Consider the following 25,518-nt stretch of genomic DNA (forward strand, 5'->3'; position numbering starts at 1 on the left):
AGTTGACAAATTTAAGATCCATTTATTACTATAAAATAGCGTTTCCTGATGTTAGTCATTTCGAGGTTCGCGAAGAAGTGTATTTTTACCCCCCCCCCCCATCATCTTTCCTTATTAAATTAAAAAAAAAAAAAAGAACTAAAATAGCTTGACAAACCATGTCATGGACCACGGAATCAAATAGAAGAAAACTATTAAAAAAACTAACTTAAATAAACATGATTATAAAAATTTCTCAAGACACGGGACCCTGTAATTCTTAGACATCCCGCATACCGTGTAACAACTAACGCTTTTTACTAGTGCCAACAGAGGGAGCTTTTCGTGGTTAATGCTCTAGACTCCGAAGTCCATTTTAGAAGGACCGACAAGAGAACAGATTAATAGTTATAATACGCAGGCTTTATAGCTTTAACTGGTTCACTTCGGTCGTAATTCTAACCAAATAGTTCATATTGTGCTTTTCTCGGAGAAATATTCTTTGCATACATATTCTGTATATGACTTGATATTGCGGAACAACTGCTATGCAAGTATGAACAGCGTACGTGAAACCATAGACTATCAAGTCTAAATACATCAAACCATCTCCTTATTCGAATTATCCTAATTCTAGCATGTGTGTGTGTGGGGGGGGGGGGAGAATGGGAGTCGAGAAGTATTGAGTAAAGCTTTTAGTCCTGTCATGAAAGGGTAGAGTTTAGTGAGTGGGATAATAGAAAACAGGATCAAATGAATCAGAGAATACCAAACAAAATATGAAACTATTCAACATCCTGTTCCGGACATGCGTTTATTTATTTATTTATTTTAGTTTCAAATTCGCATACCATGTGGTGATAAGAAGATGTCTATAAATGCTAAGTTCCCAATTTTCAAGTAGATTATTTTTTTATTATTATTCCGGTAATATACCTTACATAAAATTCATTTTAATTAATTTTACTTTAGCAATTGAAGATTAATTAAACGTTTCTTGAAAACCAACAGTTAAATTGAACAACAGACTTCTATGTGCACCAAACAATTTTAAAGACGTCTAAGAATTTGAATACAAAAATAGAATTTTAGAGTAACAACAATGCGCTCAACTGAACTGCGGCGACACATTTTAAAAGACTCCGCTGCATCGAAAGACTTAAGCGAATGCAGACTCCAACTCTCGGTAGACCATTTATTTGCAGGTTCTCATGCAGTCATCACTTCCACAATGGTTATAGTAGTCTAGTTAACTAGCACAAGGTTCGCAACACAATAATACTGGGAAAACTTCGTTTAGGGTCGAATAAATGATCCGTTGCGACAAGGGGCTCAACTTGCTACTTCTCGTTCTTTCCTCCCCAGTCTGCCTGCCTGCCAAACTCCAGTGTGTGTGTGTGTGTGTGTGTGTTCAAATCTGGGTTAGTCGACACCAACGAGGCTACCGGTTGGCTGCCGTAGTCCGTGCACACACTCACACGCGCCAACGTGGGTAGCCGAAGGGGCGGAATGCAGTACTGAGACTTGCATACGTGAACTAAGTCTCTCGCTCCTGAGCGTCATTCGGTCAGTTCACCTGCTGCCGAGCAGACGTTCTGTTGCCTTTAAGTGGTCGAAGCAAGGAGCAACACGTGAGTTTGCGCGGGACGCTGAACTTTGGCTCCTTTCTCTGTTTTTTTCTTCTTCTTTTTTCTTTGATGCGTGCTTTACAAACAACAGCGTGTTGATTTTGTTGTATTTATTTGTGCATTAATTTTTTTTTTTCTGGATGTGGCGTCCTGTAGGACGCTGGGGTCGCATCATGAGGGACTTGTGTTTGAATACCTTATTATTAGTGACTTGTTGTGGGGTGGTGTTCGGAGAGGAGATACAATTTGTGACTACGACGGAACACAGTGTGCCACTGAGCATAGACAGTTTCATAGCGAACTCTGCTACTGTTCCGAGTGGTGAAACTTCGACGCTGAGTCAGAGCTCATCTGCGGATTCATCGAGCAGTACTGATCATTGGACAACGCCAATCATTGTTCAAGAGGAGGCCGACAACGATGTTCGGCAGCGGATATCCGATGATATGTTGCAGAGAGACACGTGGAAGTTGAACATGAAAGGGGAGACCATGGAAAATATTCCTACGACTGACTTGCCTGTGACGGGGAATCCATCTCTTATGGGTATGCATCGAACGCCTGACCTTTCGCTACCACACAAGAATGAAACGGAAAAGGAGATCCACCAGGAAGCTGGCTCTCCTGATGAAGTCGATGGGTCAGTCAGCAATGCTCCCGAGAGTGTAAAACCGACTGCATTTAACGAAAAAATCGAAACTTCATCAACAATGGGAGACGTCGTGACATCCGCTCTCGGCGATCATTCCGAAAGTGTGAAAGAGACGACAGTAACAACGGTACTCGTAAAATCTGCAGACAACTTCGAGACTTCGTCCTCTTCATCACCCTTGTCAACAGAAGGAGACGTTGTCATGGCAACCGTTCCTCTTCATACCTTCAGCGATGTGCCTGAGAAAGAAACAACAAGAGCAACTCCTGGGGAAGACCACAAAATATCTTCCGTTTTGCCAGCCGAAGAACATGTTACGGAAAAGGCCAGTGATGCAACCACTATGTCAGTCGGTGAAAATATGGATACGACTGACGATGTTGGTGAAAATGATCTGGGAGGCAGTGACACAGAAGGCAAATACATGAAAGAATCCGACACGGATAATAGCGTAAAAGAACCTGAGGGACTAACCACTCCAGGGATCACTGCAGTAAACGTCGAAGTTCCTATGGAAGCCAGAGTAAGCGATGAACATGAAAACAGCACCGATGCTCAAGTTCCCCTGGAGCCAGCAGAGATCGCGAGCACCACAGTGGTGATCGAAAACTTCAACGAACCAACGAAATCGGAAGGCAAAGATGAAGAACCGAAACATTCTGAAGGTACTACAGAGAATATCGCAATTAACGAAGAGGACGTGAGGACCGAAATCCCACCCGATGGCCAAGAAACTACCACAAATATCGCGTCGACTTACAGCGACACTTCCGTCATTATCGCATCAACAGCAGCCACAGAAACATCTCCGGCAGAGATCACATCAGCAGCCACTACAGAAACGGCTCCATCGGCCATCGCCATGACAACCGCTCAACAGTCATCAGCAGACGCAGATACACATGTCCCTGTGCTTCCTGTTCATCCAGACACAACAGCGATAACAGCAAAAACGACGATGACCTCTGACAACATCCTTACCACCACCTCGGAGAGAGCCCCGGAAGTGAGCACGAATGACTTCGCAACTCCGCATCCGATTACGGAAAAGACAGAGGAAGCGACCAAACCCCCAACCGAACCCGAGCAGGCAACTGTCGTAAATTCCAACGGCTTCGAGGAAAGTGTGCTGTCCGCTGAATCCCCCCGCAAGTCTAAGCAACTCGATCTTGACGCTGATGACGGATGCGTCTGTGATGAACCGTCTGATCCCACTGCTTGTACGAACCGAAGGACAATGTCTCGACCCGACTGTCTCTGTCGTATGACCTGTGCTCGTCAATTGAACGAAAAATGCTCCTTGGCACAACCATGTGACTCGGAGTTTGGACTGCATTGTCATCCTGAAAGTGGAGACTGCCAAGGTAATATTCCTTTGTAGTATTAATGACTGTTTGATCCTGCATTGGATCATATAAGCCGACGCATGCGTATTATAGGTACAGGTATTTAAATCTATTGTTGACTTTCCCTGTAAAAAGCACTTTCCTGTTTGACATCAAGTAGCTCCACTTAGCTGAAAGAAAACTCTCTCTATCATCCTTCCCTTCCACGTACATAAATAACAGAGGTTATTGCATTACCCAATGGATACCATGTGGGTCAGAGCTATTTCTTTCTTCCATTTTAAAGTTATTTGACAAATCAAAGTATAGAGCCGCGTTTCTTCTCCAACTATCGTCTGTTGGTGGATGATACGGGGGGGGGGAAGAATAACTGCGCATTAATTAATTACGAGAACCCCATCTATATCATCAGTTAGGTTGTCAGCAAGAAATTAATTAAATTTGTATACTACAGCATCTTGTTTTGTTCTAAAGATTCTGTGTCAATTATACAGTGAAACCTAGGTGGCGTGACCGTGGATTATTAGAGAAACTAATTTTCAAATCCATTTCTTTTATGTATATCGATTCCACCCTCGATAGCGCATCAGTGCCATGTGTTAGGAAACATCTGTATCTCTAATAACTCTTCAATTCTATGGGAAAAGTGAAAAAAAAAAAAAAATTCAAATAATTCGATATATTGTAAAGAAAAACAACTTGACAACTAATTCCAATTAAATGTGTATACTGTTTTATACATTTTATATGCAATTGTTTTATATGCAATCAAATCAACGTTACGTCTGTAACAAGTTCTGGCCATTTTTGGCCTTTAAAAGTGGTTCATCAAAGGAAAGTAAAAGATCCTGCATTTAAAATACAGGATCTTTCCTGCATATTTTCATGCTTTATCATGCAAAAGCATGAAGCCTTAATAGGAAACGACTTGAAAAATAACGTGTTTCATTCGATTCGTCTGAATAAATCAAGGAAACAATAGGACTCGTTATTGTAAATTACTGCACCAAACCACTGCACATTTCATTTTTATCAAGGACAATAAAATATAATTTAAAAAAAAAAAGCACATCACAGAAATTCGGTGCGACGAAATACGATATAAAAAAAAAACACATCCTCTAAGAATGATGCTCTATCGAGGTCTTCAATTGTAGGATAACAATCACTATTGGATGGAATACTAAACGTGTAGTTTGTTGTTCCTGAGTATTTTTGCTGCTCAGATCATTAATAGTAAAATTTAGTTCTTGCAGAAAAGATCTCTTAATGCTGTACCATCTGGCATAGGAAATGCATTTCGATGAATTACATGAATTCTAATTACGTGACTGTTAGTGTTGATAAGTCATTTCAAAGATTAATTAGTGATGTTTTATTAATTTAGTACTCAAATGTTATAAATTTGTCTTATCAACATAAAAAGCTATTATATAAGATGCAGAGAGAGGGAGATTTATTCAACACAGTCACGCTAAACTTAAACAAAAGAATGGATCTCCGTTACAACCACGGGAAAAATACCACACCCCTTTCTAGTTATGAAATATGGAGCCGTCCAAGCAAACTAAAGTTTTATACGCATCCTTGATTTTGCCCTAAAGCAAAGACGGAGGCTCACTGTCTCCGATGCGAGCAAGCTGGTGGTCCTTTCTCATGTCTACCTACTCCGGGGAGATGTACTAATAATTCTCAGCACGTCCCCAGAAAGATAAGGGTTGCGCGAGGCTTCATGATGCTCCCTGTAGGTTTATGTGTGCCTTCTTCCGGCTTTTTAGGAGATCGGCCTATAGGTAGTCTTAAAGTGCTTACATTTGTCTGGAATAAGCAACACACACACACACGCACGTAGCAGAAAATAAATAAAGATGACAGATGGGTGATATATCATCCCTTTAGAATACGCTCTGATATTAAAAGCTTTTCACAAATTCGACGTCTTGGATCATAAAATAAAATGGATTCCTGGAACGTGGTGCATTGACTGCGAGATCCAGTAAGCAATGAACTGGGGGTTCATACTAAATTACGGCATCGTATGACATTAAAGCAAATTAAAACGAAGACATAGTGCAAATGTGTGCTATTTCTATGATCATTTTATCCTTTGATATTCGTTTAAATGTTTCAGTTATTTCTGTGAAACGTGTTTAACGAGGAAATGCTTTTTCTACAGTAGTTAAAAACTGACGCTAACGTTGATCCGGTGGCAGTGTGGCGTACTTTGATTCTTACACATAACACCCGAATACGTGAACCATCACGTAATGGGAAAAGCACTTGAAATATAGATTTGCCACTCAGGATACCACCTGGATTTAGAAATAATAATAATAATAATAAAAAACCTCATTTCAAAAATAACATAAACTGAAATAAACGGTACGTTGATGCGTCACATTTCTGTAAATCAACGTCCTCAACAATGTCATCAATTTCTCGAAATCAACAATGATCATTGACGTCTCGAAATCATCAATTTCTCGAAATCAACAATGATCATCATAATCCGTTGTTGACTGTAGCTCACGGACTCGCATTGTTAGGATGCACCGGGTGCAGTCTCTTTCTCACTGCCAGGTGGTACCGCACTAGTTCTTACACGTGTGTAAATATTCAACAGGGCACTTACCCTGACTACAAATTGAATTCGTAACCCTATTTCAAAACCATTCCCAGACACCAATGTTGCACCTCAGCACCTTTGTGTGTTTGTTTACACCTGCTAGCTATTTGGTGTGTAAAGGAACTCGTGGGAACAATTAAGAGGAAGTGCTAATGCCCTGGTAAAGACGGGTTATTTTCTTTAGGGGAAGGAATGCTTCCGGAATGAGAATCAGGGGTCAGTCATCTTTTTGTGTATCCCACTCCTTCCTAAACAACAAGCGTATCGTCTGCCGTACATTGTTCATTTACAGCAGCGCAGTGCACGGGAATATAATTATTATTTACATCAGTCTGACAGAACCCACAGACCACACGCTGTTCGAGACTGCAAGACACGTTCAGAGTCCCGGTGATCGCTTGGCAATGTTTCCGCATGCAAACAAACAACACTTCTGTCTGCTAATCGGACGGATTTCTCTTGTAGAAGTTTAGATGTGGAGAAGATGGTTTACCTCCAGGGCTACTTCGTACCGTCGGGGTGGGGTCTGCTCTCTGGGTTGACCTGATTTGTGTACGAACGGCGAGGTCGACGGGCAACTCGTGCTGAGTCAGCAACGTCGAGGGGGGAGGGAGGGTTTGAGAAGTGTAAGGGGGGGACATAGTTATGAAAAGGGGGGAAGAGGGCAACTAGTCGCTTGACAACACCGGAAAACGCCCAACCGTCGGGGGAGGGGGGAAGAGTTTTTTTTTTTTTTGGGAGCGGCTCGCCGAGCTACCTGGGTGTTTTTGTCGTGTTGCCCTGCACGTGCGCATGTTTGCCAAGGGAGAAAAGCGTCTACGCGAGAGGGCAAAGAACGACTTTTCGATATTTCATGCCACTGTCAGCGAGTTGTTCATCCTTTTTGCGAGAGGGAAGGTGTCAAATACTACCTGCGGAGAGGTGACGCCAGTGAAAGCGAGTCGATACGATATGGGCAGGGAAAAGTCACGAAGTGATCCCCACCTTCGCCTTGGCATGGTGTGCGTGTGTGTGCCTTTCACTTGTAAAACCACCCTATTCGCAATAATGAGATCGTTCGCAGAAAAGAAAGCGTCGTCACATGTCTCGAGAAATCAAGCAGGCGAAAAATTCCAGCAGGTTTTTAGAATAAGCGAATGTCTGCTGCTTATTACGATCAATTGAAATTTATAAACTTGAATCCCCTGAATTCTTGAAACACCTTCCGTTATTTGATGACTGTTTATCAACAGCTTTAGTAAAGCAAACTGTTGCTGCGTGATATTTTTATAGCACAAATTCCACTAAAAATCAAAAAGAAAAAAAAATGACAAAAAAAATTCATTTATGACTATTGTGATAAATTAGCATATTGAGTTCTATTGTTGAAAATGCAATCCAATGAATTATTAAAATGTTTATTACTCAAGAATAATACTGTGTCTTGCAGAAGGTTTTAATACAGGAGTTGTCCCTTGATAAATGTAATTTACTTTTTTTTTTATTAGAGACAGCTCAATTTATTTTAGTGACTTAATGACGGATAATGTACTAGTGTGCAAACAGAGGATTACGTTGCATAGAGTGTCCTCTAGCGACGAATCCTCGAACTCCTAGGATGTGTCATGTACGAGTATCATATATCGTAAATATAATAATAAATATTCGTTACAGGTTTTAAATTATACGATAATGATAATAAATAATAAAAAATATTATTTATATTTATATCTAAATAAAATAATAGTCTATAGTTGGAAACTAAAGAATAAGAGAAGAACAGGAAGATCCAGAAAAGAGAATTAATTATATCCATCACTTGTGGTGATGAAAAATTCGCACACCGAGCAAATTTTATTGATTTTAAATTTTTGTGACAATTAGAACCAAGAGATTTCAACGTATAACCCATTACGAACCGTATACGTGTAACAGTAGGATTCGTACTGCTCTAAGTCGCTTCAAGCTTCCAATAAACGTAGTTGGTTTACATTAAAGCAATGAAAATAATTTGCAACCTCTAACATTATAAACAGCCTTGTCAAGGTGGTATACAAATCCACAACCATGATAGAAAGGACAATTTCTATCAACCACAAGAAAGAATGAAAAAAAAAAAATAAATACCGCCCGAACAGGGACTTGAACCCTGGACCCTTAGGTTAAAAGCCTAATGCTCTACCGACTGAGCCATCCGGGCACGTACTAGATGTGCCTATTATCAATATGGTGAAATGTTATGTAAAAAAAAAAAAAAATAATATAATTCTGTAGTGCAGTGGATTAATTCAACTCGCTAACAATAATGACTGAAACACTAATATAATGAAATGCTACACACATTTGGTGAAAGAGGTCAAGTTTCAGTTACCCTTCACCGCACCTCTGTTTTCATTTCTGTTTGTCTTTCTCTTACTCTATGCAATCGGCAAATCTTTAAGGACATGACACAGTGTCCTAGTTATTTTATTTCCAAACTATCGTCATTACTTTGATGGATACAATACAAAAACCTTTAACACGAGCTTGACTTTATACGTGAGAACACTATTGTTAAGATTCGGCTGCGAACATGATGTTTCAAATCCTTAACAAGCTCCATGTATGAAACCATGGAATCATTGTTGAAACAATACTCGATACCATTGTTGAAATTATACCCAATAAATCACTCATTTCTGTTCCAAATAAAATGATGACGAAAGAAAACAAAATGCCAGTGAAAAATATTAGATGGAATAAACACCTAAAAGACCGAAGGAAAATGCGTGCTATAGAACCTACCTAAAAATATGAATAAGAAAAACTATAAAAAAAAAGTAGGTTGAGTTGAGTACTTAGTGCTTTGTTTGCGGAATGAATTGCTGACTTGACAATGTAGTTCTCTGCATTAAAAAAAAAAAAAAAAATTAGATCAACCAGTGAAGACTTAACTACATAATTAGATTTTCAAACTCGACTCCAGTGAAATCATTTATACTACGATAAAGTTGCTCCCGAACGTCACATATCACAGCAAGGCAAGATCAAAATGTAGGACGAGTACACATATCATCGGCGAAGAGAAAACTGGGACGTTTTATGTCTCACTCCTTCTTCTTCTCACAGGAGCTATGAGCCGTGAAAATAACTTGCGCGTGCCGTTCTAAAAGCTTCGGCTATTCGCACCGCTGCATATGAAGCTATCTGAGACGTTCTCTGGAACATAAAACGAAGTTGATCACGGCAATTTTATTCTTTTCTCTGCGAATGCATCGTAGATCAATCCTAACATAGCAGACGGTCCGTTGGTGGTCTTTATTTTCAAGAAATTTCTTTAGGAAACTGGAAACAATTAAATGATACATTTTTCCAGTTTTTTTTTTTTTTTTTGTCGTCGTTGTTTGTTTGAAGAAAGGAGGAACATCTTTCTATTTACAGAAGGACACATACAGCATCAAAACAAATCTACAGACCAAAACTTGATGGTAACGGTTTAAGAGCTTTTCGGGTCGGTCAACAACTAATCTCGCCACCGCTGTTCTTCCATATTGTACCTGGAGGGTAGAACTGTCGAGGCGAACAGTCCGATATATTTTCTTCATGCGTAAGGCATGCCTGAACAATCATGTAAACCCTACTTAATGTGCTTCTAACCAACCTCAACTATCACTCATCATACTTGCCTTAATTGCTCTCTATCGTTCTTCTTCTTAACCTACGAATTCTAGTCATAGTGATAAGTCAACTATCCAATTAAACAATAAAGAAATATTTAAAATAAATAAATAAAATTAATGCTTGCAAATAGTCCGGAATAGATGGAGATGTCTTACGTCTTTGAGATCTTTACATAACAATAGAGATTCGGTTGTGTGTTGTAGACTCGCCTATTTCATTCTTGACGACGAAAAATATCTAGATGTAGATAGAACCTATTGTTGTCATAGAAACATTGTGTCGTACTCCTATTAAGTCGAAACTTAGCGGCAAGATACTCACCGCTATTTTCAAATCATTCGCGTTCGAATCTCCAAGTTGTGCCATTATATATATGGACCACGCGTGCGCCATGTATACCAAAGCTGCAGTTTTTCAATATGCATGGCAAAGGGGAGAATGGAAAATAAAACGACCTAACGATTAATTCTGCTTCTATAATTAAAAAAAAAAAAGCAACTTTGAAGATAATTTCGAAAGTATCTTCATAATTACGAAATTCCATAACCTCCAACACGAACTGCCTTGTTATTGCAGTACTTAAAAGACGCAAACTCATTGCAATAGTCTTTATATCCTAACCTATCTTATTTTACGCTCACGCGTAGACCTACACATTTTACCGTGTAGGTATTCGGACCGAAATCCTACGAAATAGGTTGGTTACTTCTTATTCCTGGAGGTGTCCTATGTCTGTAGAAGCGTGCATTCACGGGGGTCGGTTTTCCTGTTCTGGGGAACGAAATATCTAAATTTCCAGGTGGAACCCCCCCCCCCTCTATCCCCGCGCATGAGACCGGCCAACTCATCTTTCGTCGAAAGAGACCAGATAAAGGTTCCTCACATCACTGACGAGAATCGAATCCAGATCTTTCCCACCAAAGGGCTTCGTGTATATATACTTTCTGAGCTACGGAGGCTCAGTCTTTATATATTGCCTTTTATTGATGTCTTGATTTGATTAACCTGACGAATCTCATCAAAAGACCACACAGAAATCCAAAAGTAAGTGGTGAATCATTAATTAAATAGTATTACTGATTTAATTTGAAAATATCTTTTATGACAATCTCACCCACGAAAAAAAAAAGTTATAAACCTACAGCACATTACGACAGTAAATAGGTCGAAGGAAAGACTACAATCTTATTCTGGTCTTCACAATAAACCCAGTGATAGTATCACTCGGGATAATAACCATTAATTATGTCCGACAAACAGTATGAATAGAAAGGTAAACTGTCACCAATCGTTACTGTTATTTGCAAAATATATTGTAATTTCGAAGTTTGAGAAAGCATTTACTTGAAACAAATTTGGCGGGGAATTTGGCACTCCAAGTACATCTCTCTCTCTCTCTCTCTCTCTCTCTCTCTCTCTCTCTCTCTCTCTCTATATATATATATATATATATATATATATATATATATATATATATATATATATATATATATATATATATATATATATTTTTTTTTTTTTTTTTATTTATTTATTTTTTTTTATTTTTTTTTTTTTATCGAGCTAAACGAATAAATGTCACTCATTGAGGGAACCCCAATAGAAACGATACACAGCCAGACTGTGTGAACAGCGAAAGGATGGTCTATATGCGACTTCTCACTCATTCAGTCTCTCTCTTTCTCTCTCTTCCCCTACAGATAAACAAGGGCGGCACTGGGTTAGCACGTGGAACATTCTTGCGACCCACCTCCGTGACGTATGAGGGCAATGGCATCCTTTAAGCAAATTAGTTTCGGGGAGAGTTTTTTTTTTTTCTCTACAACACTTGGAATGGATCTGTAAGTCGGAGACATATGGCTAGAAAAGAGACAGGAAAGGACAAGTAAATAGACCAAAGAAAATAGTAATGGGCATTAAGAGTGTGAAAAAAAAAAAAGAGTACTTGAAAAACGAAGAAAGATGGTCAGAAAGATGGAGAAAGTCAAATAAGAAGAGAAAAGAATAAAAAAATAGAAAGAACAAAGAAAGGGACGTATCTACGGGGGGGGGATAAGAAAATACATACACGTGCATGTTTGTATATATATGAAATGGTGAGAAGAAAGGCAGGAGAGAAAGAGAGAGAGAGAGAGAAATACCGTAAATCTTACATTCAGCACTTCTTTTTTTTTTTTTTTTCTAATGTGTGGTCCGATCAACAGATGAATTTCCAGGAACGATTGCCCAAGATACACGGTTGTTGAGACTTTAAAGGAACCCATAAACAGACCCCCGCAGGCAATAACGCGTATCTCCGATCGAGACCTGCGACAGGAGGCGAAAAAAAGACAGCACTGATTACATTTTCTTTCCAAAAAACCGTCGGCGATGACCAGCGATAGGTATTTTGAGGTGTAGTCTCCAGGTGTAAGTACGGACACTGGGCGGAGCCGTATTTCAGGATAATTATGGGACCCAATTGGCGACAGCAAGCGCTCAATAGGAGTAGCATTAGCCCGCGGCACAGGCACATCGGAAATAACAAGGTCATGCCAATAACACGTTTCCCAGCGGTTATGGAGAGAAGAAAAATTTCGGTGGCACAAGAATGACGGAGGGGGGGAGAGAAACACGAAATCGTCGGAGATTCGCTATTTTACCCGCGGGGCTTGATTCCAGATGGTTGTCGCTAAAGGGCTTCTGGACTTGAATGGGGGGAAAAGTGACAGTCCTCGTTTCTTTGTTACAATCTCCGAGTGACAGATAGTGCTAGCTAACTGTTAATGAAAGGTTTTCGTTCTCCTGGTTCCTTGGGATATTTCTCAAGCCCCCCCCCCCCCCAAACCACGCTGATAATAAGGTTTCGATCTCACCTGCAGCTACCGCTACGGCATGTTAATAGATACCAATTATATTGCCCTACAATTCGCGCACGCACTCACACACAGAAGTTTGTTTATTTATTTATTTTTACCTTCCACAAAACACTCATCCAATATGTTGGAATACTCTTCAAAGAATGGAAATGCCCCCCCCCCCCTACACACATTTTATATTTCGATTTATTTTTCAGAATTACTGAACTTGTTAAAATCATTGCTTTTATCAGAAGATTTAAATATTGTCGATTACGGAGGAGTTTTTAGATCGCTAGCTTGTGACCTTACAAAAGCTAATGGAGTCCTCATTTTCCCCACTCGGGTTAAATCTGCTTGCAGACTAAAGAACTTTCTATTATTAATCCCCAAATGTGTGCGATTTCTATATACAATACATTACCAACTGAAGTTTGTATACGAGGGCTGTTCCAAAATATCCTGAAGAAATATTAGCGAAATTAAAGCATCTTCAGGTTGTGTTGATTCTTCAAAATGCATCCCGAGCGAGCGAGCGAGAGAGAGGGGGGAGGGGGGGGAGAGAAAGAAAGAAAGAAATATGCTTGCACACTTTAAATCATCTCACTTTCGACTGAGTCCAGCTTTCGCCTTCTTCTACGGTACGTGGCGTTGCTTACCTTGCAAAACATTTTGCCACATATTGTTGATCATCGCTAGTGTATATATATATATATATATATATATATATATATATATATATATATATATATATATATATATATGGTCGGTCCCAGTGTGGTAAAAACCTTGCAGAACTCAGAAGTTTTCTTTCTAAGTAAAAAAAAAAAAAAAAACATTTTCATGCGAATCTCACTCATCCCGAAAAGAGGTTAAAAATTAAATAATCCTGAAACTACGCTCTACATTTCAAACATGGAAGCCACTTCACATTTTTAGTAAGCAGGGTGTTGTCTCCCAGTCTCCCATCGAGTGATGAACTTCATCTCCCACCTAAAAACATTCATGCATGGGATCTGAACCCTCGATATTACACTGCCAACCAGCCTGCATTGAGAAATGTATAATTGTGCAAATTCAAGCGAAGCTATTTGTAAAATTATTAATAACTTTCATATAAAAGAATGCATATGAGAATATAATTAGATAAACTAAATTTTAATGTAGATTAACTTAAAAATGAAAAAAAAAATAGCAAGTGATTTTTTATTTTGTTGTTTTCTACTTCTCAAAAAAAAAAAAGGAACTTAAACTAATTTATTACCTTAAGAATATAACACTAATAATAATACAAGCCATCATCTTTTTTGCAACTATTGTTCATCATGTTGAAATAATTACTAAATTCTCATTGAATGCTGCCAGTTTCTATAGGAAAACGAATACACCATTTTTTCAGAATTCCAATACGGCAAACTGAATAAATTCGTAACTCATTTATGCAATATTCGAAGCAGATGGAGATTATTTAACGGTTCGCTGTCCGTTTCACAGAGTATCTCTTGCTAGTAACTGATCATGGGGTATTTGCGGTAAACTGAAGGATGACTGGCGAGATTTCCAGCAACACAAGAAAGGGAATCATCCCACTAAGACAAAGAACAATGACAAGAGAGAGAGACAGATAGGTTAGTAACACGTGTAACCAGAGCAGCACGGGAGTTTTATTGTGGCATTCCGGAAAGAAACTAAGAGCCGGAACAAAACGTTCGGCGCCAGGCATCGTTAGCACAGGGTGCTGTTTTTTCTTTCTTTTTTTTATTAAATTTTTTTTTTTCTATTAAGGCCATTGGAGGTCGTTTGGCCTGCCAGGATTGTAGATACGCAAAAGAACAGGTTAGAGTTTTCAATCATGTGACAAGGGAAGAGCAAAAGATTAGTGAAACCAAGATTTTGAGGCTTGCGTGTGCCCAGATCGTTATTGAGAGAGAGAGAGAGAGAGAGAGAGAGATGGGAAAAGTAAATCGTCAATGGTAGTATCCTTTAAATGATAGCTTCGGGAATGAATAGCTGGGTGGAGTCGCCAAAGGGGATGTTTCGAAATAATTGGGGAGGGAGAGGAATCCGGTATACATAATTTGTTTTCGCTCTTCACATATTACTTATGCAAAAATTCCAAGAATGCACAGCGTCTGAGTTCTTTAGACATAATTAGCGATTTGGTACCCAAGTTTGACCTTTCTATGTTGTTGTTTTTTTAAGCATTATTAAAAATTTCTTTGAATATGAACTAACTGAATTATACTGTAATTCGCCTTATTGAAGAAATTATAAATTTCGTTTAAAAGAGAGAGCGAAATACGTGTGGGTTCAAACAAGTATTAAGGTTGCAATGTCAGTCATTTTATGCTGTCCATATATTTGCTATACGTAATGCAAAATCAACAACGAATGCTTATAGGCGACGTCTACAAAATATTTGCGATTAAAAGAATATTTTAATATTTTATTAAACGCTAATATTTATCTATTGTCACAGAAGACACAATTTCAATTGATTGTTGACTGAGAGGCTGCGCACGCATTACTAAAATTTTCGAAAGAATCACGGACCGATAAAACATCAGCAACCTATAGTACATTCTAACGTATTTAGTTAATTTATCAGTTATTAGTTTAAACACATGCGCCTTTTTGAAATAGCTCCACAGGCTATTTGGGATCGTCCATAAATTGAGCACCAGGCCACGACATTCCTCTCCATAACAACCATTCCCACGATGGGATTCGAACTTACAGTTTTTTGGTTGCGGGTTCGAATAGTGAATACAGTAACCACTCGGCTGATCACACCAGCATCTAAAGTGATTAAGGTTATTTTAAATGGGTCAAATAAAATTTTATTCTACATTAAGTATACGTGTAGCGAACTGATTCTTTTCTTATAATTATAAATTTGCGAGAATTATAAAATTGAATGGAATTTATCGAGCTGTATGTATGAGGATGAATTTTGAAATCACGTTTTGTATTTGAGAAAAAAAAAGCTCATCGTTCAAGTAAATGCGGTAGCACTCAAATTCCTCCCCTCCCCAATCCCAAATTTGAAATTATTTGCCAAAAATGTATCGAGAGCTGTTCATGTGCCAAGCTCATTTTTTACACTGAAATGATGCCAGTTAAATGAGAACAGCCAATGACTTATTCGATGACAACTATACGCATTTCTGGGTTTTAAATCGCCTGATTAATTATTTTGACGACTACGTGTTTCGCCACATGCAGAGATAGTTGTGGCTTCGTCTATAGATAACACTGTCGAAGCCCTCAGGAAATGCAAGTCACTGAAATAACACCGATAACAGATCTACTCTCGCTGGGTTATTTATTGAAAATCAATGACCGACTTCTTCAATTCGCTCAGTATTAAGTTAAGTGAGTGCACATGCACGGTGATAAATATTGGTATGAATATGAACGAACTCCATTCTGAATGGATGTCACTATCTGCTTGAAAAACACGCTAATGATTCTTCTTTCGTTTATTATTATTATTATTATTATTATTATTATTATTATTATTATTATTATTATTATTATTACATGATACTTCCAAGGAGTCCAAAGACTCATTGCGGAGGGCACTCCACTCCACACGACCCACAGTCTGCTTAATTCTCCATCTAGACACAACGTCTATCCATCAAGTACGCACACATCTCCATATAGTGACGGTAGATTTTGTTAAGCTTAATGTGTAGTAAGGAGGATTTGCCTGTATGTGGGATGATAAACCAAGTTTCAGGGAAAAAAAAAATTCTGCTACTTCCGTATGAGATCGGCTAACTTATTTTTAAGTAAAGAAGAAGAGAGAAAGATACTTCCTCCAATACTTTTCGATTTACCTTCATATTTGGAGGACTGACAGAATCCATATTGACAGTTGTTAATTAGGAGAGCAGCACCCAGTTCTATTGAAAGTTGACTTTGGATTTTTTCTTCCCCATTGGTTTCATAAAAAAATTGTACGAAAGAATAATGGGAATAATGTAATGAAAAGAGGTCTCTCTCTCTCTCTCTCTATGTGTGTGTGTGTGTGTGTCTGGAGAAATTACCTGGAGAACGCTGATAGAGTATTTTGCTTCATAAAAACAAACATAACGCATATTCTGTCCATTCCTAGATATTTACAATTTGTATAGTTGTAAACATCTATCATTTAAAGAAATTTAATTTATTTTTCGAATATCAATTTCATATACCTTGTGCATAATATCAGTGCCTTACGCGGGAAAATGGTGAAGGAAAATAGGTTGAATTTTTTTTTTTTTTTTTTTTAATCTTAGTTTTTAGTTATAAGTGTGTTTAAGGAAACCAACTTATCCAGAGAACAGAAGTGTAGTTGAAATAAAAGAAGAGGAAGAGGTTGGTTTCAGTAGTTTTGAAACTGGATTATAAATCGATGTTGACCAGCAAATGCTCGTTTTATTTAGTGGTTTAGATGATCGGAGAGGAATGGTGATGATTACCGTTCATCAGAGCAATGCCCATGAAAATATTTATAGAGGAGGCATAAAGCTGGAACAGAACATCAACAGTATGAGAAAGCGATTGGAACGAGCCTATGAAAAAAAAAAGGGTTCGTAAATTAACCGGATTGATATCTTCTGGATGGCAACGAACATTTTTAGAGAGATTTTTGGTGCGACATCCGAAATCTGAGAATAATATTCTAAGTTTGGATGGATTTGGGATTTTTACAGTGTTAGGAGTTGTACAAGTAGTGTCTTGAACAGACGAGAACATCAATAGGGCTGAGAAGTATTTTTCAGATTTTTATTAAGTATGTTGTGTGTTTCTGGGGGTCAGATTGTAAGTGAAAACCGAGAAGGAAGGGAGCAAGTAGCAATTTTCGCTCTTGAAGCATTTCTAGCTCCAAGAGGAAAGATCATATTTTGCATCTTACTGAGGATGTCAACTCTTGTATTTAATAGAGAAGACGCACTGACATTCACGGTAAGGTCCATCTTACGGTGATCCACTGATCCACCGATATTCAAGGAGAAATCCATCTTACCAATAAGATTATCTTCTCAATGGACCCTTTCTTGTAGTAAATGCAAAAAGATTTTTTTTTTTTTTTTTTTTTTTTTAAAGCTAGCTCATCTGTTCTATTTCTGTGTAACCAAAGAAATACCATTCAGATCATTCAGTTTATCCTTGATGTCCCCCTACAGGAACAAATTTTACTGGCCATTAGATCGCATAAAGATAACGGCCATGAAATGCCACTCCTCATCGAGAAATCATCTTATTAGGAAAACGTTGCCCGAGGAAGTTCGTTGGAATTGCATGCATTGACTGATTGGTACGCTGTGTCCTGTTCACACGGCATAACGAAAAAACCGCACGGCTATAATCATCATTAGAGACACCATTGCTAATGCTGCATGTGGATGAAGCCTCGTGTTTACGTGTCCAATTGTCTTAACAATAGTGTTCAACAATGGACGTTCTCAACTGACCCTTGCTGCAGTAATATGCATCCCATAAAGTTAACTTAACTAGATTTTTCCCTTTCGAAAACTTGTGATTTTTTGTATTTTTAAAATATAAAACTACTCTTAGAATCTAATGACGAAATGTCACGGAAATAAGAGCCAAAAATTCATCTCTTATAAAGCTATTTGGGATCGTCCATAAATTGCGTAATGGGATTGCTGTTTTTCTAGCCTCTCACCTTCCGCATACCAGAAAATGTCACCCTGAATACCGCTCTCAATTGAAAAGTATAACAAATAGGACCAATATCCTATAACAAATATCCTGAGGGCTTCGTGTGTCATATGTTTATAAAAAAAGGGAATAAAATCAATACCAGTTTTATAAATTAAAATTAAATATATCATTTTATCTAATCATAAAATTAGTAGTAATTATTATTAAAATAATCATAATAATTTTAATTTAATTTCAATATATTTCGTTTATTTTATATTTTATTAATCTGTTCCATATATAGTCATTCGTTCAATGAATGAATACAAACTAGCTAGCATTTGCTCTATCACATGAGTTATCACGCTATTTTAGTAACTCCTCTCCTCTCCTCTTATCGCCATTCAACATCTTCATTTGCTTCACAGTATTAATAACTGCGTGGTTTCTTCATCGTTCTTTCATACATACGAACCTTATTTGTGACTCGCGGCAGGATCGACTTTTGGAAAATTCGCGTGACTTTTAGGTCATTGTGACGTCACGCTTTCGCGTTTCCATAACAACGGTAGATACTACGTGAAATGGCAGAGCGTAATAATGTATAACGAATAGATATAGAATTTATGCATTATGGAGACTGAACACATAAAATGAGTATCAAAAGTTTAAACAAATCAGTTGTACTATGTTGCTTCCACCTTCATACATCTGAAGCACTTACACGATGGCGCTGGTTGTTGGGGGCATATTCTGATTTCATCGAAGAATTTTTATCTTCTTGTTTAACGTGTTCTAACTTTTTTTTTTTTTTCATTAAAAAAGAAGACCTAAGAATGCAGGAAGACAGAGAATAAAACAAGCCATTAAAATGTTTATAGCAACTCTGCTTTATAAGAGAAAACATGCTGAGGTAGTTGTTCGAGGAAGTGTCACAGTAATTAATACCCCCCCCCTCCCTTTTCAAATCAATTTCAATAAGACATCGGAATGTTAACTGTGCATCAATGACCTCAAAGTGTCTCGCAGAATGATGGAACTGGAGTGCAAGCATAGTTTGTACTTACTGAACGGTGAGATAAGTATTCATCGTAACCAAAAATAAAAAGTGCAAATTAAATCAAATAGCTAATTCTGAAATAAGAATTAGCCATTTGAGAATAAAAACGAAATAAGAAACTCTGCTCTTTACCAGATTAATTCCTAATAAAAGACCGGCATGAAATTCCTCTCGCCCTTGAAAAGATTCGAACTCAAGTCTTTCCAGAGTAATTATATCGTGATAATTCATGACTAATCGTTTCTTGTTTAGTGGGGAATGATATAATCATCATTTAAGGTAGAAGCATTCTTAAAATCGTCAAAAGGCTATCGTATTTCACATATTTTGTACATGTAACAAATATGCTGTTCTGTCACGAATGGCCCGAATTAAGATCTTTTATTATATACGCATGAATGTCGATCATACTGCTTAACAAAAGAACCATTTTTCCCTACTTAACCAATACCTATCAGGAAGTGGAGAGAAAATGAATACATGACTAGTCATTTGTAACACTTTCTTGAAAATCGAAATTCCTCAGCAATGATTGTTTCTTCTGGACATGACTGACAGGATATAGCGGAAGGATTGCACATGTAGGAGGAAAAGTAGGGGGGGGGGAGGCTTTGTTGTTCAGATATTAAGCAATACTTGAAAGGTTTGCACTTAACCCAATAGTTTGGGTTAAGTGCAAGTTAAATGGGAAATCATTAAAGAGCTAAACGTGTATCCACATTGCTGACATCATATCGGACACAACTAGTACTCTTTTGTATGACATTATATTTGTTTAAAACAAAAAGAAATTCATTTTGAAAATTGTTAGCAGTAATTGGGCCGCAACAATGAAATTGTTGTCAATAGCTTAGAATTGCAATTGTTGAAAACAATTACACAGTCTATGATACGATAAAGGAAAAATTCCAAGTTTTTTGTCGTGTAACTCTGTATGCTAAATAAACACAAATACAAATACGTATAAATCCGGTTGTTTGCAACCGGACATTCGCTTTGTGGAATCAAAACGAAGGTAAACATTCGGTTTGATTCCACACGTAGGACAATGTCCGAAATGCTCTCTGCGACTACCGTACATTCCACCGCAAGACGGTTTTAAGTAACAAAATTCTCGTTTTGACAACTGCATTCTTTTGGATACAAGAGCGGAAAGCCTCGTGGTCTAGTGACACACATCTCGTGCGTCTATGCCACATTAAACCAAAATAATCTCTCGTTGCTCGAATTCGTGATTTTCTTGCACTTCTAAACAATCACGCTGCTGTGTGTAATATGTCAAGATTCGGATCGTAAATCTTTTACTTCCTGCATAATACGTTAGTGAACCTTTAAAATACGAATCGACTAAGATTCCATCGGCTATTCTTGCCTGGCGTTACAAAAACGTGACCCGCACATGCTTTTAACCCGTTCTGGGCACCGTTTCCTCGCGCGCCGAAGGTAATTATCAAGGTCAAAACACCTGCACGAAACGCAACCGAGAGAAAAGAGTTAGAAAACTTCGAGGCCCGTATGTGGGACAAACAGGGAAGGGGAAGAGACGCCAGCCACGTGTTAAAAAGACGAATAAAAAAAAAAAAAGGTCTCCACAGGTGGGCAGTGGTCTTGCCTTGTTTGGACGTCACCGTTACGAACTATCACCTTCGTTAGCTCGTTTCTCCGAACAACTACTGAGGCAGTCGGTGAAGTGGGCGCACGTCGTGAATGCTAATGTTTCGGGGGGCTCCGCCCAATGAGCGTACGGCAGTGATTTGGAGAATCACGAACTGGAATTGTAATAGAGACGGAGTGGAGTGGCAAAGGTAGGGGAAAGAAGCTCGAGGCAGGGATAGAGGAGGGGGAAGATTGGGGTGGGAAAGAGCGCCTGCTGCTAGATAACCATTAAAAGAGGGATATTATTTATAGTAGCATCGTTCCGGACGGCTATTTGACCTTGATGCAGATTACTTCCGGATGACCGTGCGCGCGCTCGTGTGTTTTTTGGGGCCGGTCACTGGACTTAGGAAATGCTGGCAGATGACCTTAAGCTCAAGTTGGAACTGGTTTCCATATTTGATCCACTGCTTCAGATATTTTGTGTGTGTGTGTGTGTGTGGGTAATCTAGTAAAATCCGCATGTTTGGAGTTGGGATAATGAAACTATCATCGCATTCGCGAGGGGAAAAAAAAGCGTCCTCGCATGGCTTCCATGCAACCTTCCCCTGCTGAGTAGGTGCTTCTCCGACTGTGCTTATTGACAAGGCTTGACACATTTATTGTGAAAGAACCATTTCACATTCCAGGGTGCAAGCCAAAATTTGAGAATTACAAAACTTTTCTCAGATTTTTAACTTTCTTTCTTCGTTTAACTAAATAGTGATAAAAATATGAAAATTCGCTGCCTTATTCATAGTCAGCTTTTTTTTTTTTTTAATACTTAAAAAGTGCTTTTTCCTTTTTCATGTACAGATATTTAGTTATCTCATCCCCATAAACATATAAAATTTTTCGTTTCCATCTGCAGGTTTTTACTGTGTGGTAATCTGACTGAATTTTGCGATGATATCTTGAATGTTGAGTAGAAGCTCTTAAAAATTATATCCGTAGGGCAAAGTCCTATGGATATGATATTTAAAGAGCTTTAAAAAATATGATTAGCAAAAAAAATCTCTCCTCCTCACATCGACTTCTGGTATCTTAAAGTCTTTTGTTATTGTTATTTCAAAAAGCTAGTCGTACATGGATTACAGATCCTTATATTCATATGGATATCAAATTTTTGCTGATATCAACAGATGCACAGTTCAGGGATATGTGGAGTCGTTCAGTGAATCCAATTACATTCTTATGTTGCTTTCATCAGTATGTCAAATGCGGCGCTGTTAGCTCTTATTGATTAGGAATTCAATTATTACGGCGCGGAGTCTTGTAATGTGAGGTCCCAGAGAGGCTCACCAATTACCAAACTTAGATGGGCTTATTATTACGCAGTCATCCCTAGGTTGTTTTAAGTTAGCCATATACATGAATTTTGTGGTTTTAAATCTTGTCCCTTTAGGTGTACGACTACCAGCGCCAACCTCTACTCTACATTATTTGAATCGACAGAACTCTATATAGTAAATTGCAATAAAAAGCTGTATAATAAATGGCTTTAGAGGCCAGCAAAATACGCAACGTATTAGCAACACTCTGCATGAATGATTAATATTGTCACTAAGGGAGGCCATCAGGAATCGAGAGAACGTCAATCCAGGCTACTCAAAACTTCTGAATAAAAGCGTTCAGACCATTTATTGCAAAGAATTCTTCCAAAGAAAAACTGGGGGGGGGGGGGGCGTTCCAAACGTCCCTGTTGCCTCCTACATTGGATTCTACCTACTTATTATTTAAGTGGCCTTTAAACCTTTAAATTTGAAGGGATCTTTTATCTAAGCGGTGCGAGAAATGCCTCACAGTAACTTTCTAACAAGTGTGTGTGGCAGCTTATTCCTCATGCGAGCCCATTGTTATAATGGAAACAATGGACTGTTTCCTCTATAAGGAGTCCATTGTTATGGGGAATAAATATACATACTGAGCCAGGTCATACCAGTCAACATAAACTACGAGAATTGAACAAAGTAGACACATGTAGACTCTCTAGCCAGTTATTATTCTGAAACCTTCATAGCGATAGTAAAAAACACAAAACTCTTATCTCGTAATAATCTACTTTAAAATTGCAGAAAATGCTCTCTCTCTCTCTCTCTCTCTCTCTCGTGTGTGTGTGTGTGTGTGTGTGTGTGTGTGTGTGTGTGTGTGTGTGTGTGTGTGTGTGTGTACACATACACATAGCAATGTAATAGAGACAGTAAACATTCTGGTTTTACAGAAATATGGCACATGCAAAGCAGGTTTATTAATACGCTAGATGCTTATAATTGAGTAACATAAGAAATTTTCTTATTATTGATTTATTTTTATTTTTCTGTATTACGATCCTCACAATATTTTCTTGAAGATTCTAAATAGCAGCTTAAATATGTAGAAAAAAATCTCAATTGATCACATTATCGAAGGTAGTCATACAGTAACGTGAATTGCAAAATGTTGCTAAACTACCAGCTTAACATTACTACAACAAGTGCCTCTTTTTATTTTTATTTTTATTATTTTTTTTTCAAAATTACGTCAAATACTTTATATCAAATGGATATGAAGGTCAATTATGATACTCCACAATGATGGTGCAGGAAGAAAAAAAAAAAAAAAAAAAACCTCAACGCTACAAGTCACTTCACAGCTTCCGACTGTACTGAGGTTGACTGTCGTATTGAAGAACACAACTACATTAATTAAGATGCACGGCGTTAATGCTCGGAAAGAGTTTCTTTTTTCTTTTCTGTCACTATTTTATTTTTGTTAGAAAAAAAAAAAGAAGCCAGGCATCATTGCCAGCCAAGATTCCAACGAACTAGAGTGGCTGGATGGGTGTTCAAGGTCACCCGTACAGACATCAAGCCAGAGAGCGCTGTCGTATAATGAACTTGAAACATCTGTTTTAAATATAAAGCTGTTCTCAAGAATGCCATTCTAATTTCCAGGTAAGAAGCTACTTTCAGGGGGGGCCAACACAATCGAAGCTTCGAACATACCATTCTGGGTAAATTTATTTGTCTGATGAGTCCCTTTCATTGCCGTCAAGTCTGCCTTGAACATCCCTACCGAACCACACTGAATACTTGGAGGCGCCAGTTACGTTTTACGAACTGCGGCTTAGCGACTTATATGTGAAAAACCAGATTAAAGAAAGAAAGATAATAAAACCAGAGGGATTTGGAACAGCTTAAGAAATAAATAAATTAATTTAATTTACTTCTTAGGGTTCCGACGTATATTTCTGCTTTTTTCCCCTCCCTGTGTTTCTTTTTTCGATTTAAAATACTTGAAATATCACACGAATTCTGTAATCTTCCTATTTTTTGTTTCACCGAGGTCAGGTTAACGGCCTATTTCGTTCTTGAATACGTAACATCTAATAAATCTGACGCTTAACATAGTAGACGCAAGCAGAGATTATTGTTTCCATGGAAACATGCAAACATTATGTCCTGTTTTAATCAGACAACCAACCAATCAAACAAACAAACATAAATAATAAATAAAATATTTTTTATTATACGGAGAGAAATCAAAGTTATCTAAAGGTTGTCAAATCATATCAATTTTCGAAAAAAAAAAAAAAAAATCTGTCGGTTTTCAAAAGCTTGAATACGTCATTTATTTTATGAATGTTAAAATAGGATAATTTATGAAATGCAAGTGAAATGTATTGAATTAAATTAGCAGAATTCGAGTGAGAAATATCGATCAAATAATTATAAATGACATTAAATGGTATTAATTGTTTAAATTTTATTTTAAACTCTATAATAAAAAAGGGCAGAAGAGATAAAGAAGTGATAAATAAAATAAATAAATAAATAATGTGCACACTTCCAACACCTTCAAAAAGTTTAGTTTAGTTTATTTTTATCTCAATAAAAGTTAATAGTTGGTTAACTTTGATGCTGTTTGAGACGCGTCGTCTTCCTTGTTTTTTTATGTCCTAAAGATCGGCTCTAATGACCTGAAATGAAAATAAAACACGCCGATGGAAAATAAAATAAAAATAAAAATAAAAAAACTTCCGGTATCTTCACTACGGTGTCATAGAAAGGTATCTCCAAAACTGTTTACCGTCTTTCTTTAAATTTTTCACAGACGGTTGCTCTTCCATGATAAATCCCAGAACTTTCGTAGACGTTATCTTGCTTGTCGCCTTCTCCCATTTGTAACCAGATTGACTTACATAAAACAAACTCCGAATAAAGTGCGCATCAGAAAGGACAAAGCTTCAGAACTTGAAGAGCTCAGTTACAGCTCCATTCGTGTTTCTCGTAGCTTTCATAAACAGTCATTTGCATTAATATGCGCTTATTAACAACCGGTTTTCTAACATTTTTACGCTCCCATCCACTCCTATAATGGAGTAGTAACCTTGGTAACCAGGAATCCTAGAGTCTGAAGAGAGACACAAAAAGGAATTTTTATAGCCATTTGACATCTGCATAGGTTTATCATTTTTAA

At 37.8% G+C, this 25,518-nt stretch overlaps 1 protein-coding gene and 1 non-coding gene across 3 annotated transcripts in view; one reads left to right on the plus strand and one right to left on the minus strand.

Annotated features, from left to right (window-relative positions):
* The first annotated feature begins 1,572 nt into the window (after positions 1 to 1,572).
* The window catches only part of LOC150101620 (uncharacterized), a 72,292-nt gene continuing 48,346 nt past the window's right edge, over positions 1,573 to 25,518 (plus strand). For both annotated transcript variants that reach the window (XM_090400524.1, XM_090400525.1), the window contains exon 1: positions 1,573 to 3,623. In XM_090400524.1, coding sequence (XP_090256650.1) covers positions 1,748 to 3,623 — 1,876 coding nt within the window. In that variant the 5' untranslated portion in view covers positions 1,573 to 1,747. The remainder of the gene's footprint in view (positions 3,624 to 25,518) is intronic.
* TRNAK-UUU (transfer RNA lysine (anticodon UUU)) lies at positions 8,338 to 8,410 on the minus strand. Its single transcript has one exon. It is a non-coding gene; the product is annotated as a tRNA-Lys (tRNA).

The sequence above is a fragment of the Typopeltis vanoorti genome, chromosome 11, assembly GCF_054136105.1.
Source record: "Typopeltis vanoorti isolate ZY-2024b chromosome 11, IOZ_Tvanoo_1.0, whole genome shotgun sequence".
Classification (NCBI taxonomy): domain Eukaryota; kingdom Metazoa; phylum Arthropoda; class Arachnida; order Uropygi; family Thelyphonidae; genus Typopeltis; species Typopeltis vanoorti.